At 45.2% G+C, this 12,918-nt stretch overlaps 1 protein-coding gene across 5 annotated transcripts in view; it reads left to right on the forward strand.

The window, feature by feature from the left end:
- Positions 1 to 601: 601 nt before the first annotated feature.
- The window catches only part of sez6a (seizure related 6 homolog a), a 152,148-nt gene continuing 139,831 nt past the window's right edge, over positions 602 to 12,918 (forward strand). For all 5 annotated transcript variants that reach the window (XR_010796131.1, XM_066651405.1, XM_066651404.1 and 2 more), the window contains exon 1: positions 602 to 905. Coding sequence is in view for 4 of the 5 variants with exons in the window: in XM_066651405.1 (XP_066507502.1) it covers positions 821 to 905 (85 nt within the window). In the remaining variant the exon portion in view is untranslated. The remainder of the gene's footprint in view (positions 906 to 12,918) is intronic.

Below are 12,918 nucleotides of genomic sequence, written 5' to 3' on the forward strand. Positions count from 1 at the left end.
TCTTTTTTTTTACAATCTTAGATGAGAAGTGTTTAGTTTGAAAATTCTCACGCACATTTTTGCCCAAACTGGAGAGCTATGACCCATTTTTGTTGCAGAAACTGAGCCTTTGGTGGTTCCCCTATGAATGTTTTTTTTGGGTGAGTTGCAGGCTTCAGATTTTAAATGAGTTTTTTTTTTCTTTTTTACTAAACACTATGGCGTTAGTCAGTGACAACATTTGAAATTATGTTGTCAGTTAAATAAAGGTTCAAGAGGATTAGGGAATGTATTTCTTAGAGAAAGCTGCTAAACCTGGGATTTCGGGAGAATAAATGTTTGTTCTGAGGCACTGTTTTGAGGCACTGTTTGTGTTTTAGCTCGTGCTCTACCTCAGGAGTTGTAGACGCTGCTCAGGTGTGTGTTTTCCTCCCTGACCACGCTCTCCTGACCCTTCCTGGAGGAAGCTGTTCCGTTTGCTGACGCTAGGAGCTGTCCGCGGTGCTGAATCTCAGCCTCAATCTCTCTCTCTCTCTCTCTCTCTCTCTCTCTCTCTCGCTCCTCTTCCCCTGCGCTCGCGCTCAATCCGCTTACTCTGCTGCCTCGCGAGCGTGTTCCTTCACGTCGCTCGCGGCTCGCCGTTTGTAGTGTGACCTGCCCGCGCACCGCTGAGCCCAGCACGCGGACGCTTTTTTGTTTGTTTGTTTGTTTATTATTGTTATTTTTATTATTCGGTCTGACTCCGTCCACTCCGAAGCTGTATCACTGGGACATTTTCTTCAGCGCGAGGGACCGTTCTCTCTGCGCGGCTCGGGAGCTCGTGAGCTCGACTCCAGCAGTCATGTGCATCAGAGCCGGCGCGCGCTTCCACGCACCGATCCTGCTCTTCATCCTCGCCACTACGGGGACGAGCGCGCGCGCCCAAGGTAGGACCACGATTGCAGCCTCCTCTGCTGTTTTGAACTTCTGCGTCGGTCGCGAGCCTCGCGCGCGCGGCGAACGTACACGAGATTACATTCGAGTGACCCTCGCGCCACAAGTGCGACCGCAGTCCTGGAAAGCTAGGGTTAGATTGGAACTTTCGGGGCTCGTGCGTGTCGTGCTTTAGAAGTCGCGAGCTGAGGTGAACAAATACGGGCACAAGTTTGGGTACCCCCGGTCGGATGCTAGAAGTGACCACTGTGTCCATTTCATGTTTAGCTCTGTGTCCCTCAGGGAACTTTGGGATTAAATTATCCCGCTAAACCGTGGGTCCCTGCTCTGTGGGATACTCTCAGAAGTTTATAGCTTTGTGGGGAAGTGATTTGAAGTTGTACAAAGCATTCTAATAGTGTTTAAAATCCCAGAGAACCTGAAATTAATTATAACAACCATTTAATATCAACATGAGATCAACTACATATTACAACAGTTTCTTCTCAAATCTGAACACATTAGTCATTGTTACAAAGAAAATGAATGTTGTTAACATGTATTAGACATGTTATTACAATTTTTTTTGGGCATGTAATTACTAGTATTTACCTAATATCTGTTGCACTCTATGAGCTTCACTTCTGACTCTCTATTTGTAGACAAAACGTAAATGCTGGACACTCCTGGAGCGTTCAACGCAGGATTTCTCTGTTTAGAGCGACAACTTAAGCCCAAACTCATCAATGTTCAATAAAAGAAAATAAACCGACGCATTCCCATTCATTAATACACATTCCTGGGCTGGAGATATCGGGCTAACTGAGGAGTCCTGCTTTGTGGAGCACACCCTGTGTTCTATTGACTGACGTGGGGATGAAATTAAAGAAACATCTACAGCTCTAAAGTCGAGTTAGAAGTGAGAGTTTATCCAGCGCCTTTTAATTTCTATTTTACTGTCCGTGAGGCAGAAGAAACCAAGCTCTGAGACTTTAATCCGCACGAGCTGCAGAAGATTAACGCCTGTTCTCTGGGTCTCAGCTGGACTCTGTAGTGGTCAGTTTGACCAAGCTTTTATTTATTTTTTTCCCTGACTGAGAGTAATCAGTGTCTGTAGCTGAGTGATGTCCTGGGATTCAGGCTGCGCTTTAGTTTTCCATGAGATCATCCTTCATAAGGACACTATAACCATGACCATGTCCTTTAGGTACACTGTAAAAACAAGGGTTCTCCGAGTACACAGTAAAAAATGTCTGTACATTTTAAGCTGAAAAACTGTAAAACCATGACATACAGTTTCTGTAAAACAGTGAAATACCGTAAATACTTTTATCAGAAAAAAACAACTAATTTTAACATCTCTTTACTGTAAAAAATACTTTATTTCACTGTTAAATGCACAAACGTTTAGGGGCAGTACAAGTATCTAAAGACTGGGAGGAGCTGAGAATCATTAGGGAGCTCCCAGCATGCCTTGCTGCTCCATATTGACTGTGATTTTCTGTGCTTCTTTGTTTTTCTCTGTCTTTAAGCCTTTTTTTTTGAGTTGCATTGGGGAGATTAGTGTGTGTGTGTGTGTGTGTGTGTGTGTGTTCATGTGCATGTTGTGACAAGATGTGTGTTGGTCAGAAAAGTTCACCATCAGCCTGTGTACTGAACGCTGGAGTGTGGCAATACCTCCTTTTAAACGCTGAATACAGGATGCAGTGGCTGTATCTAAATATGGCTTTATCTCAGTCTCCATTCTTTCATTTGTCACACGGTTCACATTTTAAAATTTAAATTTTACAGCAAATCAAATTTTCTGTGTTAATTTTACGTAAATACTGTGGGGTTTTTACGATGTAGATCTGGAAAAGTACCATTGAATGTAAGATTTACGATTGCCAAAAATAATACTGTAATGTGTTACACATTTTGACGGTATATTTTACAGTGAAATATACCGTAAAAATTAGGTTATTTTACCGTAAATTTTACAGATTTTTTTTATAGCGTTACGCCAGTGTGTCCATTTAAAACAATGAGTTCTTTATAGAATTGTATTCTTGCATTCTTCAGATTCATGGAGAATGTGTTTTATATGGTTCAGTAGTGAACCAAGGTAGAATTATTTTGGTTCTACATCGACCCATTACACTCAAAATAGTGCTCTGTAGAACCAAAAACAACACATTCTCCATCAGTCTGAAGAACCATTTCACGATGCAAATAGAACATGATATTATGGTTCTATGCCTGGTGACATGGTTCTCCTGTTTGATGGAGAATTGTTTTTTTTGTTTTTCACTGTTTTAAAAATGGTTCCGTATAGCACCAAGAAATGGTTCTTCTATCGTAACAAGCTGGACATCATGGCAGTAGTAGAACCTTCTTGATGCTAGAGCCATTTTAAAATGGTGCCACATAGAACAGATCTGTCACTGGACAAACAATCACTTCACCCTGTAAGTGGTTCTAAAACTCGTGGTTCTAATTAGAACCATTGCTTTTACAAAGGAGGGTGTAAGTGTTGGCCACAAACAGGAGATCACTGGTTTGATCCACAGTGATGCCTAAAGTGTACCATCATCCTCGGCCTCTGGGTGCCTAGGAATCCCTCTCTTCTCCTCAAGAGAGGATCTTTGGCAAGAACTTTTGGCTCAGCTGTCAGTTGATGTGACAGATCTAGACAGTTTGCATTCTCAGTCAGGTTAAGGTGTTCAATGGCAGTGTTGATTGGGGGTGTGTGTGGGTGGGGGGGGGGTGGAGTTGATTGTGGAGAGGACTGTAGATGAAGGATTAACTTTTCGTGTAAAGCTCCGCTGCACTCATCAGTCGTGTATGAAGTGCTGGAAAGGAATGAGGCATTAATTTCCTCGTACCAAAGGTTCTATATGCTGCGGGTTTGGGACGGTCTCTCCTCTCTGTACTCCAGCTGAATGGCTGATCATCTCTGATTGTGAAGCTTGTTCAGTAAACGGGACGCTCCCTCGCTCTCCCCAGTGCTACCTACGCCCTCTCCACAACACGGCAACCTTCCCATCGCTCTCTATTAGCAGATGCTTGTAGTCGTTGCACGTGTCATTATCTCCCTAGCTCCGTCTGCGCTCCGTTCCAGGACGGTGAAGAGCATGTGGAGGGTTTTCATTGATATATTGAAATATTGATTATATTTATATATTTATACATTTTTTGGGAAGGAGGAGGATGAATCCCAACCCGCCCCCCCCCCCCCCCCGCACCCCCTCATTCCCCCGCCCCTCCACCCCCGCCCCTGAATGCCTCATTCCGGAGGAGGGCTCGGCAAGTGCTCCGACACCTGCTTTTTTGGATTACTGGTGATTAACTTCATCAAGGGCTATTCAGCAGCTGAGCGCCATCATAATTAGCCTCTCTTTCCTTCAGCTTGTCGTCTGCAGATGGGAGCCAACGTGGCAGCATGCCCTCATTCGTCCGGCAGTCCTGCGGTTTTGTGTGTGTGTGTTTGGGGGGGGGCGGTGGCCGGGTGGAGCAGAGGGGTCTGCTGAGCACTGTGCTTTTTGGGCCAGTGGTCAGTGCAGGCGCAAGAGTCCAGAGATCTCTTTTTTTCAAACACAGCTGATCCAACTCCGCAGTTAATTACCAAAGGTTGGAGCTGCAGAGTGACCACACAGCGCTGGAGTCCAGAGCTCCAGGCCTGGGATTGATGACCCGTGCTCTAGGACTATCCTCTGTATGACCAGGACAATAAATATCCCTCACTTCTTCTACTGTAATTAAACATTTATTACCGTTTATAACGACATTGACAAGTTGCAGTAAAATGGCACCTCAAGTTGAAAATTAATGACCAATCGAGGGGCTATTTTGATGAGTGTGTGGGTGTGGGTGTGTGTTGGGGATGGGAGGGGGGCACTGCATTGTGTGTATGCAGAGTGATGTGTATCAGTTGTAGGGGTCTCTGTGATTTAAAACTATCACCCCATATTAGTACATGAATTTGCTGATATTTATGCATCTGAATACAATCAAACTCTCACTGCCATGTTCTAATACAATGCTCAGCCTTCCTACGAGACCTTGCTACTGAAACCCTTGCCAGCGGAGAAGCACAGGTTATGATTACAGTAATCTGGAAGCTCTTGGTGTGAAGTACGCTCTTAACAACAGAGAGATCGTTAGAGGCCACCCAAGGCATTCTGGGATTGGCGAGTTGTATGTGTATTTTAATAGAAAGACTGGCTTTGGGGTTGTAAATGGGCTTTTTTTGGTCCTCCTCCTCCTCCCCCACTCATTCCAGGCTGCTCTTTTTTGGGAGTCACTAATGGACCAGTGCTGAATGGCTCCGCTGTTGTTGTGCTCACTTCAGCGTATGAAGGTGCATCTTCTGGCCACCCTCTGGAGAGTACAGGGTGAGACCGTGAGAGAGACGGGGAGTCACTCACACACTTACACCTCTGGGCAGTTTCACACACTCACTAAGGAAAGATAGGAAAGTGGGTGGTCCATCCCGCCGACCAAAACAGCCCCCCAAACCTTTCATAGGTTCCCAAATATTAACTGAACACTGTTTAAAGTGATCCGATCAGCCATAACATTACAACTTCCTCCTTATTTCTACACTCACTGACCATTTTTGGTTCCTCTGATCATATAGCTGCAATTTGTAGTTCTACAGTTCTGTAGTCCATCTGTTGCTCTGCATACTTTGTCAGCCTCTTTTCTGCCCGGTTCCTCAATGGTGAGGACCTCCAAAGGTCAAATTATTGTATTGTTCAGTTACAGTAATATGCTGTAAATTTGAAATACAGTAGAGTTCCTGTAAAAATACGGTACATACCTGGGAACTCTGCTGCCAGTATTTTACTGTAAATCACAGTAGAAATTTTTTACAGCGTACGAATGGATCAGACACAGCAGTGCTGCTGGAGATTTTGGACTAATGTCATTTCATTTGTGGTTGGAGGTTTAGTACTAGGGCTAAAGTTCAGGTTAAAGCCAAGGTTTGATAACACCCCCTCTCTTGTTTTCAGTGCCCCCTGGCAGGCCACCCCCTCATAGGTAATTGTGTCAGGTGTTTGAGCTACAGCCCTGAGTCTTGCCTCCGATTAAGCGGTAGGACCGGTCCAACGCCGCCTGGTGTCCAGCGAGACACCAAATCCCATCTAAAAGGCCCTTCATCTGGTCCATCGGTCTGCAGAACTGCCCATCAGCCTGCACCATGCTGAAGGCCACAGGTAAACGGTCCGGTTAATGGCTGTGGAGGCGTCCGCTTTGGTATTCACAGGCGGAGCTTGACCTCCAGGCGCCCCTCTGGACCATTTCCCTGCGCTAAAAAGCGGAAAAGAGACGTAATTGAATTCATCTAGCCGGGTAAACATATTCCGAAGAGCAGGAGTGGGATAATGATGTCGTAGGGAGATTGGCAGAGGGCAATTGCGGATAACCAAAGGACGGAAAAACAGCAGACGACAGGAGGCTAATAGCATTAAGCATGATTGGTGGGCATCGCCGGCCCACACTGGACATCAAAGCTTTTGTTACTGACCCGCACTCTCTACATCAAATGTGAGCGCATCTGCTCGGCCATCAGTCAGAAAATAACCCTTTCAGACACAAAGCTAAGATGAAAGGCAACCACGCTGTTGGACGTACCTGAGGTCAGCCAGAAAAGTCAGTAATTCAGACTTTAAAAAAAAAGATGGACAAAACAAAAGCGACGTTCCATGATCAAGTGTAGGCCTTTGATCAGGACTGTGTCCCACACTTGAATCAGGTCAGAGATGTGTTCCCAGAGTGAGGCGAGCTTCAGCCCAGAACTGAACCAATGTAGGGGGCGGACTCTAGGATCTCAGGGGCCTCTCCACATCTCTAGGAGCTTCTCCGGATCTGATCTGTGGCAATGTGACACAACACAGTGGCACTGCAGGTAGTTTCACTGTCACACAGCCCCAGTGTCTAGAGGTCCTGGGTTCTATTTCCAAATGTCTATGACGAGTGTAGTGTGTTCTCCAATCTGTGTGAAATTTTCCATTGATGTGTGTCACTGGGTGAGTGTGTGAAACTGTCCACAGGTGTGAGTGTGTGAGTGACTGGGTGAGTGTGTGAAACTGTCCACAGGTGTGAGTGTGTGAATGACTGGGTGAGTGTGTGAAACTGTCCACAGGTGTGAGTGACTTGGTGACTGTATGTAACTGTCCACAGGTGTGAGTGTCTGAGTGACTGGGTGAGTGTGTGAGTGACTGGGTGAGTGTGTGAGTGACTGTCCACAGGTGTGAGTGACTGGGTGAGTGACTTGGTGACTGTATGTAACTGTCCACAGGTGTGAGTGTGTGAGTGACTGGGTGAGTGACTGGGTGAGTGTGTGACTGACTGGGTGAGTGACTTGGTGACTGTATGTAACTGTCCACAGGTGTGAGTGTGTGAGTGACTGGGTGAGTGACTGGGTGAGTGTGTGACTGACTGGGTGAGTGACTTGGTGACTGTATGTAACTGTCCACAGGTGTGAGTGTCTGAGTGATAGGGTGAGTGTGTGAGTGACTGGGTGAGTGTGTGAGTGACTGGGTGACTGTATGTAACTGTCCACAGGTGTGAGTGTGTGAGTGACTGGGTGAGTGTGTGAAACTTTCCACAGGTGTGAGTGTGTGAGTGACTGGGTGAGTGTGTGAGTGACTTGGTGACTGTATGTAAATGTCCACAGGTGTGAGTGACAGGGTGAGTGTGTATGTGACTGGGTGAATGTGTGAGTGACTGGGTGAGTGTGTATATGACTGGATGAGTGTGTGAGTGGCTGGGGGAGTGTGTGAGTGACTGGGTGAGTGTGTGAAACTTTCCACAGGTGTGAGTGTGTGAGTGACTTGGTGACTGTATGTAAATGTCCACAGGTGTGAGTGACAGGGTGAGTGTGTATATGACTGGGTGAATGTGTGAGTGACTGGGTGAGTGTATGTAACTTTCCACAGGTGTGAGTGACTGGGTGAGTGTGTATATGACTGGGTGAGTGTGTGAGTGACTGGGTGAGTGTGTGAAACTGTCCACAGGTGTGAGTGTGTGAGTGACTGGGTGAGTGTGTGAAACTGTCCACAGGTGTGAGTGACTGGGTGAGTGTGTGAGTTCTTTAGGGGGCTTTGAATTAACGAAAGAAAGGTCCCTCTCTCGTCTTGATCCAGGAGGTTCTCCAAAGCTCTTCTCCAGGGGTCACACTCCAAATCCTCGCAGTAATAGAGATGGATAGAGTTTAGAGCCAGTGTTCCTCTGGCTCTCTGAGTCGTCCAGGCTCCTTAATTGGTCAGTGTGATGTTGACGGAGTGTGTTTTCAAAAGCAGTGCCTTTAAAACCTTTAATACCTTCCCCAGCTTCCTTCTCTTCACCTGAGGGCTATTCATCAATGTTAAAAAGTGCTGAAAGCCCCAAGTGCACAGACCTCACGCTCTGATGGGAACATTTATTTTTACTCAGTTCTTTCACCTTTCCTTCAACAATATTCTGAATACGACTTCAGTCCATTCCATGATCAACTTTTGTGAATCCATTTTCTTTGGATGCAATTCCCTTTTTAAGCATCAAGCAAATTTAGTTCACCTTTTTGACAGATAACTTGCATAGGTTTGATTGCTCTGATGTCTTAAGTGCAGTAAAATTAACATAAATAATCGTTCATTATTATTATTAGTAGTATTATTATTATTATTTATTTATTTAATTTTTTTAATGATCTTGGAAGGAAAATTGTCAGATGTTTCTAATAGGTTTCAGCAGCTTGGTCTCAAGGTGAATTCATGCATTTTATTAAAAGACCCCTCCCAGGATTCGTACAATGTGTACTAAATGTAACTGACAATTGTAAAATGTGTACTAAATATACAGCAAATTCACCATTGTTAAATCAACACAGTTAGTGTAATAATTTAACACACTAATAGTGTTGATTTTACACTAGGTAATTTGCCGTGTATATTCGTGGAGGTTCATGTGAATTTCTGGCAACCCAGAATGAAGAATAAACTGTTAAAACCTGCCCTAACCCTAAACCTAAACTTAACCATAAACTCAACACTAAGTTTTGAAAAGTTAGAAACTGCAGTGTTTTTTTTTTAATGTTAAATGCTATTGCTAACACTCAACCGAACACTATCCTGTGTCACACTCTCGCAAACAGATTACGGCACTGTTTCTGTAGTTCTTCGTCAGGTACATAACAGTTTGGGTGGATTAAGGGGATGGTGATCGTAAACTAGCTATGAATCTTGATGAAGCAAAATGTAGACATCTTAGGAATTTGTGGAATGTTCTTTTTACTAAATTATGTACTGATTTGTAGAATCCTAATTGGTTTAGATTGAATTAATTTGCTAAAACGTCATTTTTGCTGTGAATTTGGTGCCCAAACTTTTGAACAGCAATGTTTCTCTAAGTGTTTTCATTCCGAGAATTGGACGTCCACTTATCGGTGGAGTGCTGGGTTATTCCTCAGGAAGGTTCTGGACAAACACCGGCCGGAGCTCTTTACATGCGGCGCACCTGCCGCCAAACAAGCATGAAATTGGGATATTTAGGTGGGAGATTAAGAGTTGACATTTTGACTTTTAAAATGCCACATTTAAGCCAATCGACCCCCTAATCCTCCGCCACGGTGTGTGACATTTCATTATTGTGTTTATATGAGCTTCCCGAGAGGCTTTCAGCCATTCTAAAAACTGACCATACGTTTTCAGGAGGCCTCTTGGTGATGGACACTGAACGGTTCATGGCTTTGTTTCATCGATACAAACTGTCTAGCTAGACTCTTTCAATGCTCACTGGAATCACAAAAGACTTTCACTACCATACACCTGTCCCCAAACCGGAAACATGAGAACCTGGAGGTACAGGGTGGCCTTGCCCTTAAGCGTGGTAATGCCTTGCAAAAATGCAGAATGCAGATTTGCTGAGAGACCACCATCAGCTCACCAGAGGTGGGATACAAACTGAGACTTAGCTCTGTTGGTAGAGCATTGGTTCCCAATGTCAAGCAAACACCACCTCAAGTGTACTTATGGCTGTCTCAGGAATGCGCATTTGGGCTCAGCAGAGTGCAAGGCATTCCCATGCTTAAGGGCAAGGCCACCCTGTTGTCACCCTGTAACCGTGGATATTGAGGGAGGACACAGTGCTGTTCTTTCATTTCCCCATTTTCAATTTTCCTGCTGGTAGCGGGGATTGTGTGGGTCCCAAACAATCCTTTAGCCTTTAGGCCATGGCTGCCCTTGACTTCCATAAAAATGTGAAGGAAGGGTTTTGCTTTTCTTTGGGGCGATACAAGGGTTTGAAACTGTGCTGCTGGTCTTCGTCCTGCTAATGTTTTTAGACTGCTCACCCTGGACCACATTTATCTTGATAAAGGAGAAGCACCTTTTGGGGCAAAGTAATACATCTGTATTTGAACAGTGACCTTTGGTGAAAAGTGTTGGGTCAATTTTCCAATATTTTTCAGATGACCAGCGGGACAGACAGCTATATTATCATTTGCAGATCAGACTCAGTCAATACCCAAGTCTAGCAGACTATAGATCTACTTTGTGGGCGTGAATGGATGCTGGTCAGTGTCCAGTCAAGTGCATTATCAACATTTAGCTATTACTTAGCATGGAGATAAATAGCCGGTGCAGTATGTGAAGGAGCTGGACCCCAAAGGACCACCCCAGAACAGGTAGGATTTGTTGGGGGGATCATTCACTGTGTGTTGGATCAGTTTTTAAACACTGTGTCCTCTCACTGTCCTCTCTGTTAGCCACTCCTCCCTCAGTGGTCCACCTTGTAGATGTAAAGTCACAGACAGCAGCTCATCTGTCGCTGCACAGTTCCTGTTGGTCGTCCCAGGACGCTGTCGGCTGGGTGTTTTTGGCCAGTGGACTGATGTTTTAAAACTCCAGTAGCAACTGCTGTGTCTGATCCACGTGCACAAGCACAACTAACACACCACCACCACAAAAATAATATAGGCTACCTGCTCTGTGGAGGTCCTGACCTTTGAAGAACTGGGTGAAAGGGGGTTAGCGGCATGTACAGATGGACTACAAACTGCAACTGTATGGCTGCAAGTGGACTTGCTTTTGCTTATAGCCTACATGGCCTTTTAGGAACAGTACATTTCCAGAATCAACTCTCCACATCCCCCCACGTCCAGCGTCATCCCCCCGACTGACGTGCGTCCATCTAGGTATAAATTCACTGTAATTGAAGTGGTGATTGTGTTAGTACCACTTCTAAGAACCCAGTTAGAGGATGCAGTAATTGCACTGAAGCTAGCAGAGTGAAAGGATAAGAGCACAACAGGGGTCTCGGAGTTTAATTTTACGAATCAGTGACGTTTTGTATATGAATACATGGAATATAAGTCCCTCTTGGTCTCAGGGTCGAAGCCAGTCAGGCCTAAGATTGGTCACGAGGTAGAAGTTACAGAAGCTGAAATGAGTACCTTAAAAGGTTGAATTGCTATAGGAACCTGTGCCTGTGGTCAGTATTGTGTCTGTAATTATATGTAGATGGACTTGAGCAGTGCAGTAGCTGAAGGACAATCAGTTTGGATGAATGCTTTTCATATTTGCTGCGTGCAGCTTTGGTGTTCATTTCTTCACATTTTCTCTATTAATAATGGGTTCTAGATCGTTCCTGGCTTTAAAGTAATGAATGAAGTAGGCCACTCCCAAGCAGCTGCACATGAGCTTAAGGTCACCATGCTCAATGCTATATGTCGGCCAGAGGGGTACAAACGGCGCCCTCTGGAGTATTGGAGCTCCATTATGTTGTTCCCAGACTTATCAATCAACATCTGGACTTGACCTCAGTAAGACCATCAAATCCTCACAGATATGTTCCAACATCTAGGGATCTGTCTAAATTCAACCCTAAGCGTAAACCTAATCCTAATCCTGTGTATTGCAAGCTATAGGTGTGGCTCTGAAGCTGTGATTTTCTTTAGGCTTTAGCTTGTCATATTTAAGAGAAAAGCAGTGTCCAGAAAACTCTCTCCTCCTGTCAGTCATGCAGGCGTCCTGCCGCTCATCACACCGCCGCCGGATGGTAGAGGACACAGTGACCGCAACCTAGCGATACACCATTTCCTTCACAAACTGAGGCTCCACTCTCAGCTAGCTGTCTGTGGTGGTTTGATACGCTGACTGTCTTTATCAGAAGCATCTGTGGTTTCACACACTGGCCAGTCAGGAGCAGCTCTGTGTTCAGAACCTGAGGGCATAGAGGGTAGTGGACGCAAAATGCTGAGCCAACTACAAGAAAAAGCTACAAGTCTGGGGTTTCTAAAGTCCTTAATGTTCATTCATTCATTCATTCATTCATTGTCTGAAACCCCTTATCCAATTCAGGGTCGCCGGAGCCTACCCGGAATCACTGGGTGCAGTCCCTCACAGGGCGACACACACTCACACATTCACACCTATGGACACTTTTTTTTTTAGCATTGTTCACATTCTAGTCCTTCATCAGTGGTCACTAGATGCCAAGTTTTATTCGTGGGTGGGATATTCTAGGTTCAGCAGTGACACTGAGGGGTTTAAAAACTCCAGTAGCACTGCTGTATCTGATCCACTCACACCAGTACAACACACAATGCCACCACCACACCAGTGTCACTGCAGCGCTGAGAATGATCCATCACCCACATCATACCTGCTCTGTGGTGGGCCTCAGCATTGAAGAACAGGCAGATAGGGAGCAAATAAAGTATGCAGAGCAACAGACGAACAAACGTCTTTCACTATTCAACTACAAAGTGCACGTATATGGTCGTTAAATAAATGTGACGGATGATAAACTCCCCAAAGTTCTCCTATGATCTTACTGGACAATTTGGCTGCTCAGTAGAAGCAGGAAGTGGGCAGTGGTCAGGAAGGAGCTGGACTTTCCGGTGAGATTTCCCTGGGCTTTAGCCACGTGTGCAGTTTGGGATTATATCTGGATTATGGACACAAAGACGGCAGGATTGGGATCTCATTGAAAGCGTTGGCTGCACAGGGGACGGAGGCAAGCCTGAGTAATAAAGGCTTGCGGCCTGCAGTGTTAACTCAA

This window comes from Hoplias malabaricus, chromosome 18 (genome assembly GCF_029633855.1).
Source record: "Hoplias malabaricus isolate fHopMal1 chromosome 18, fHopMal1.hap1, whole genome shotgun sequence".
Taxonomy (NCBI): domain Eukaryota; kingdom Metazoa; phylum Chordata; class Actinopteri; order Characiformes; family Erythrinidae; genus Hoplias; species Hoplias malabaricus.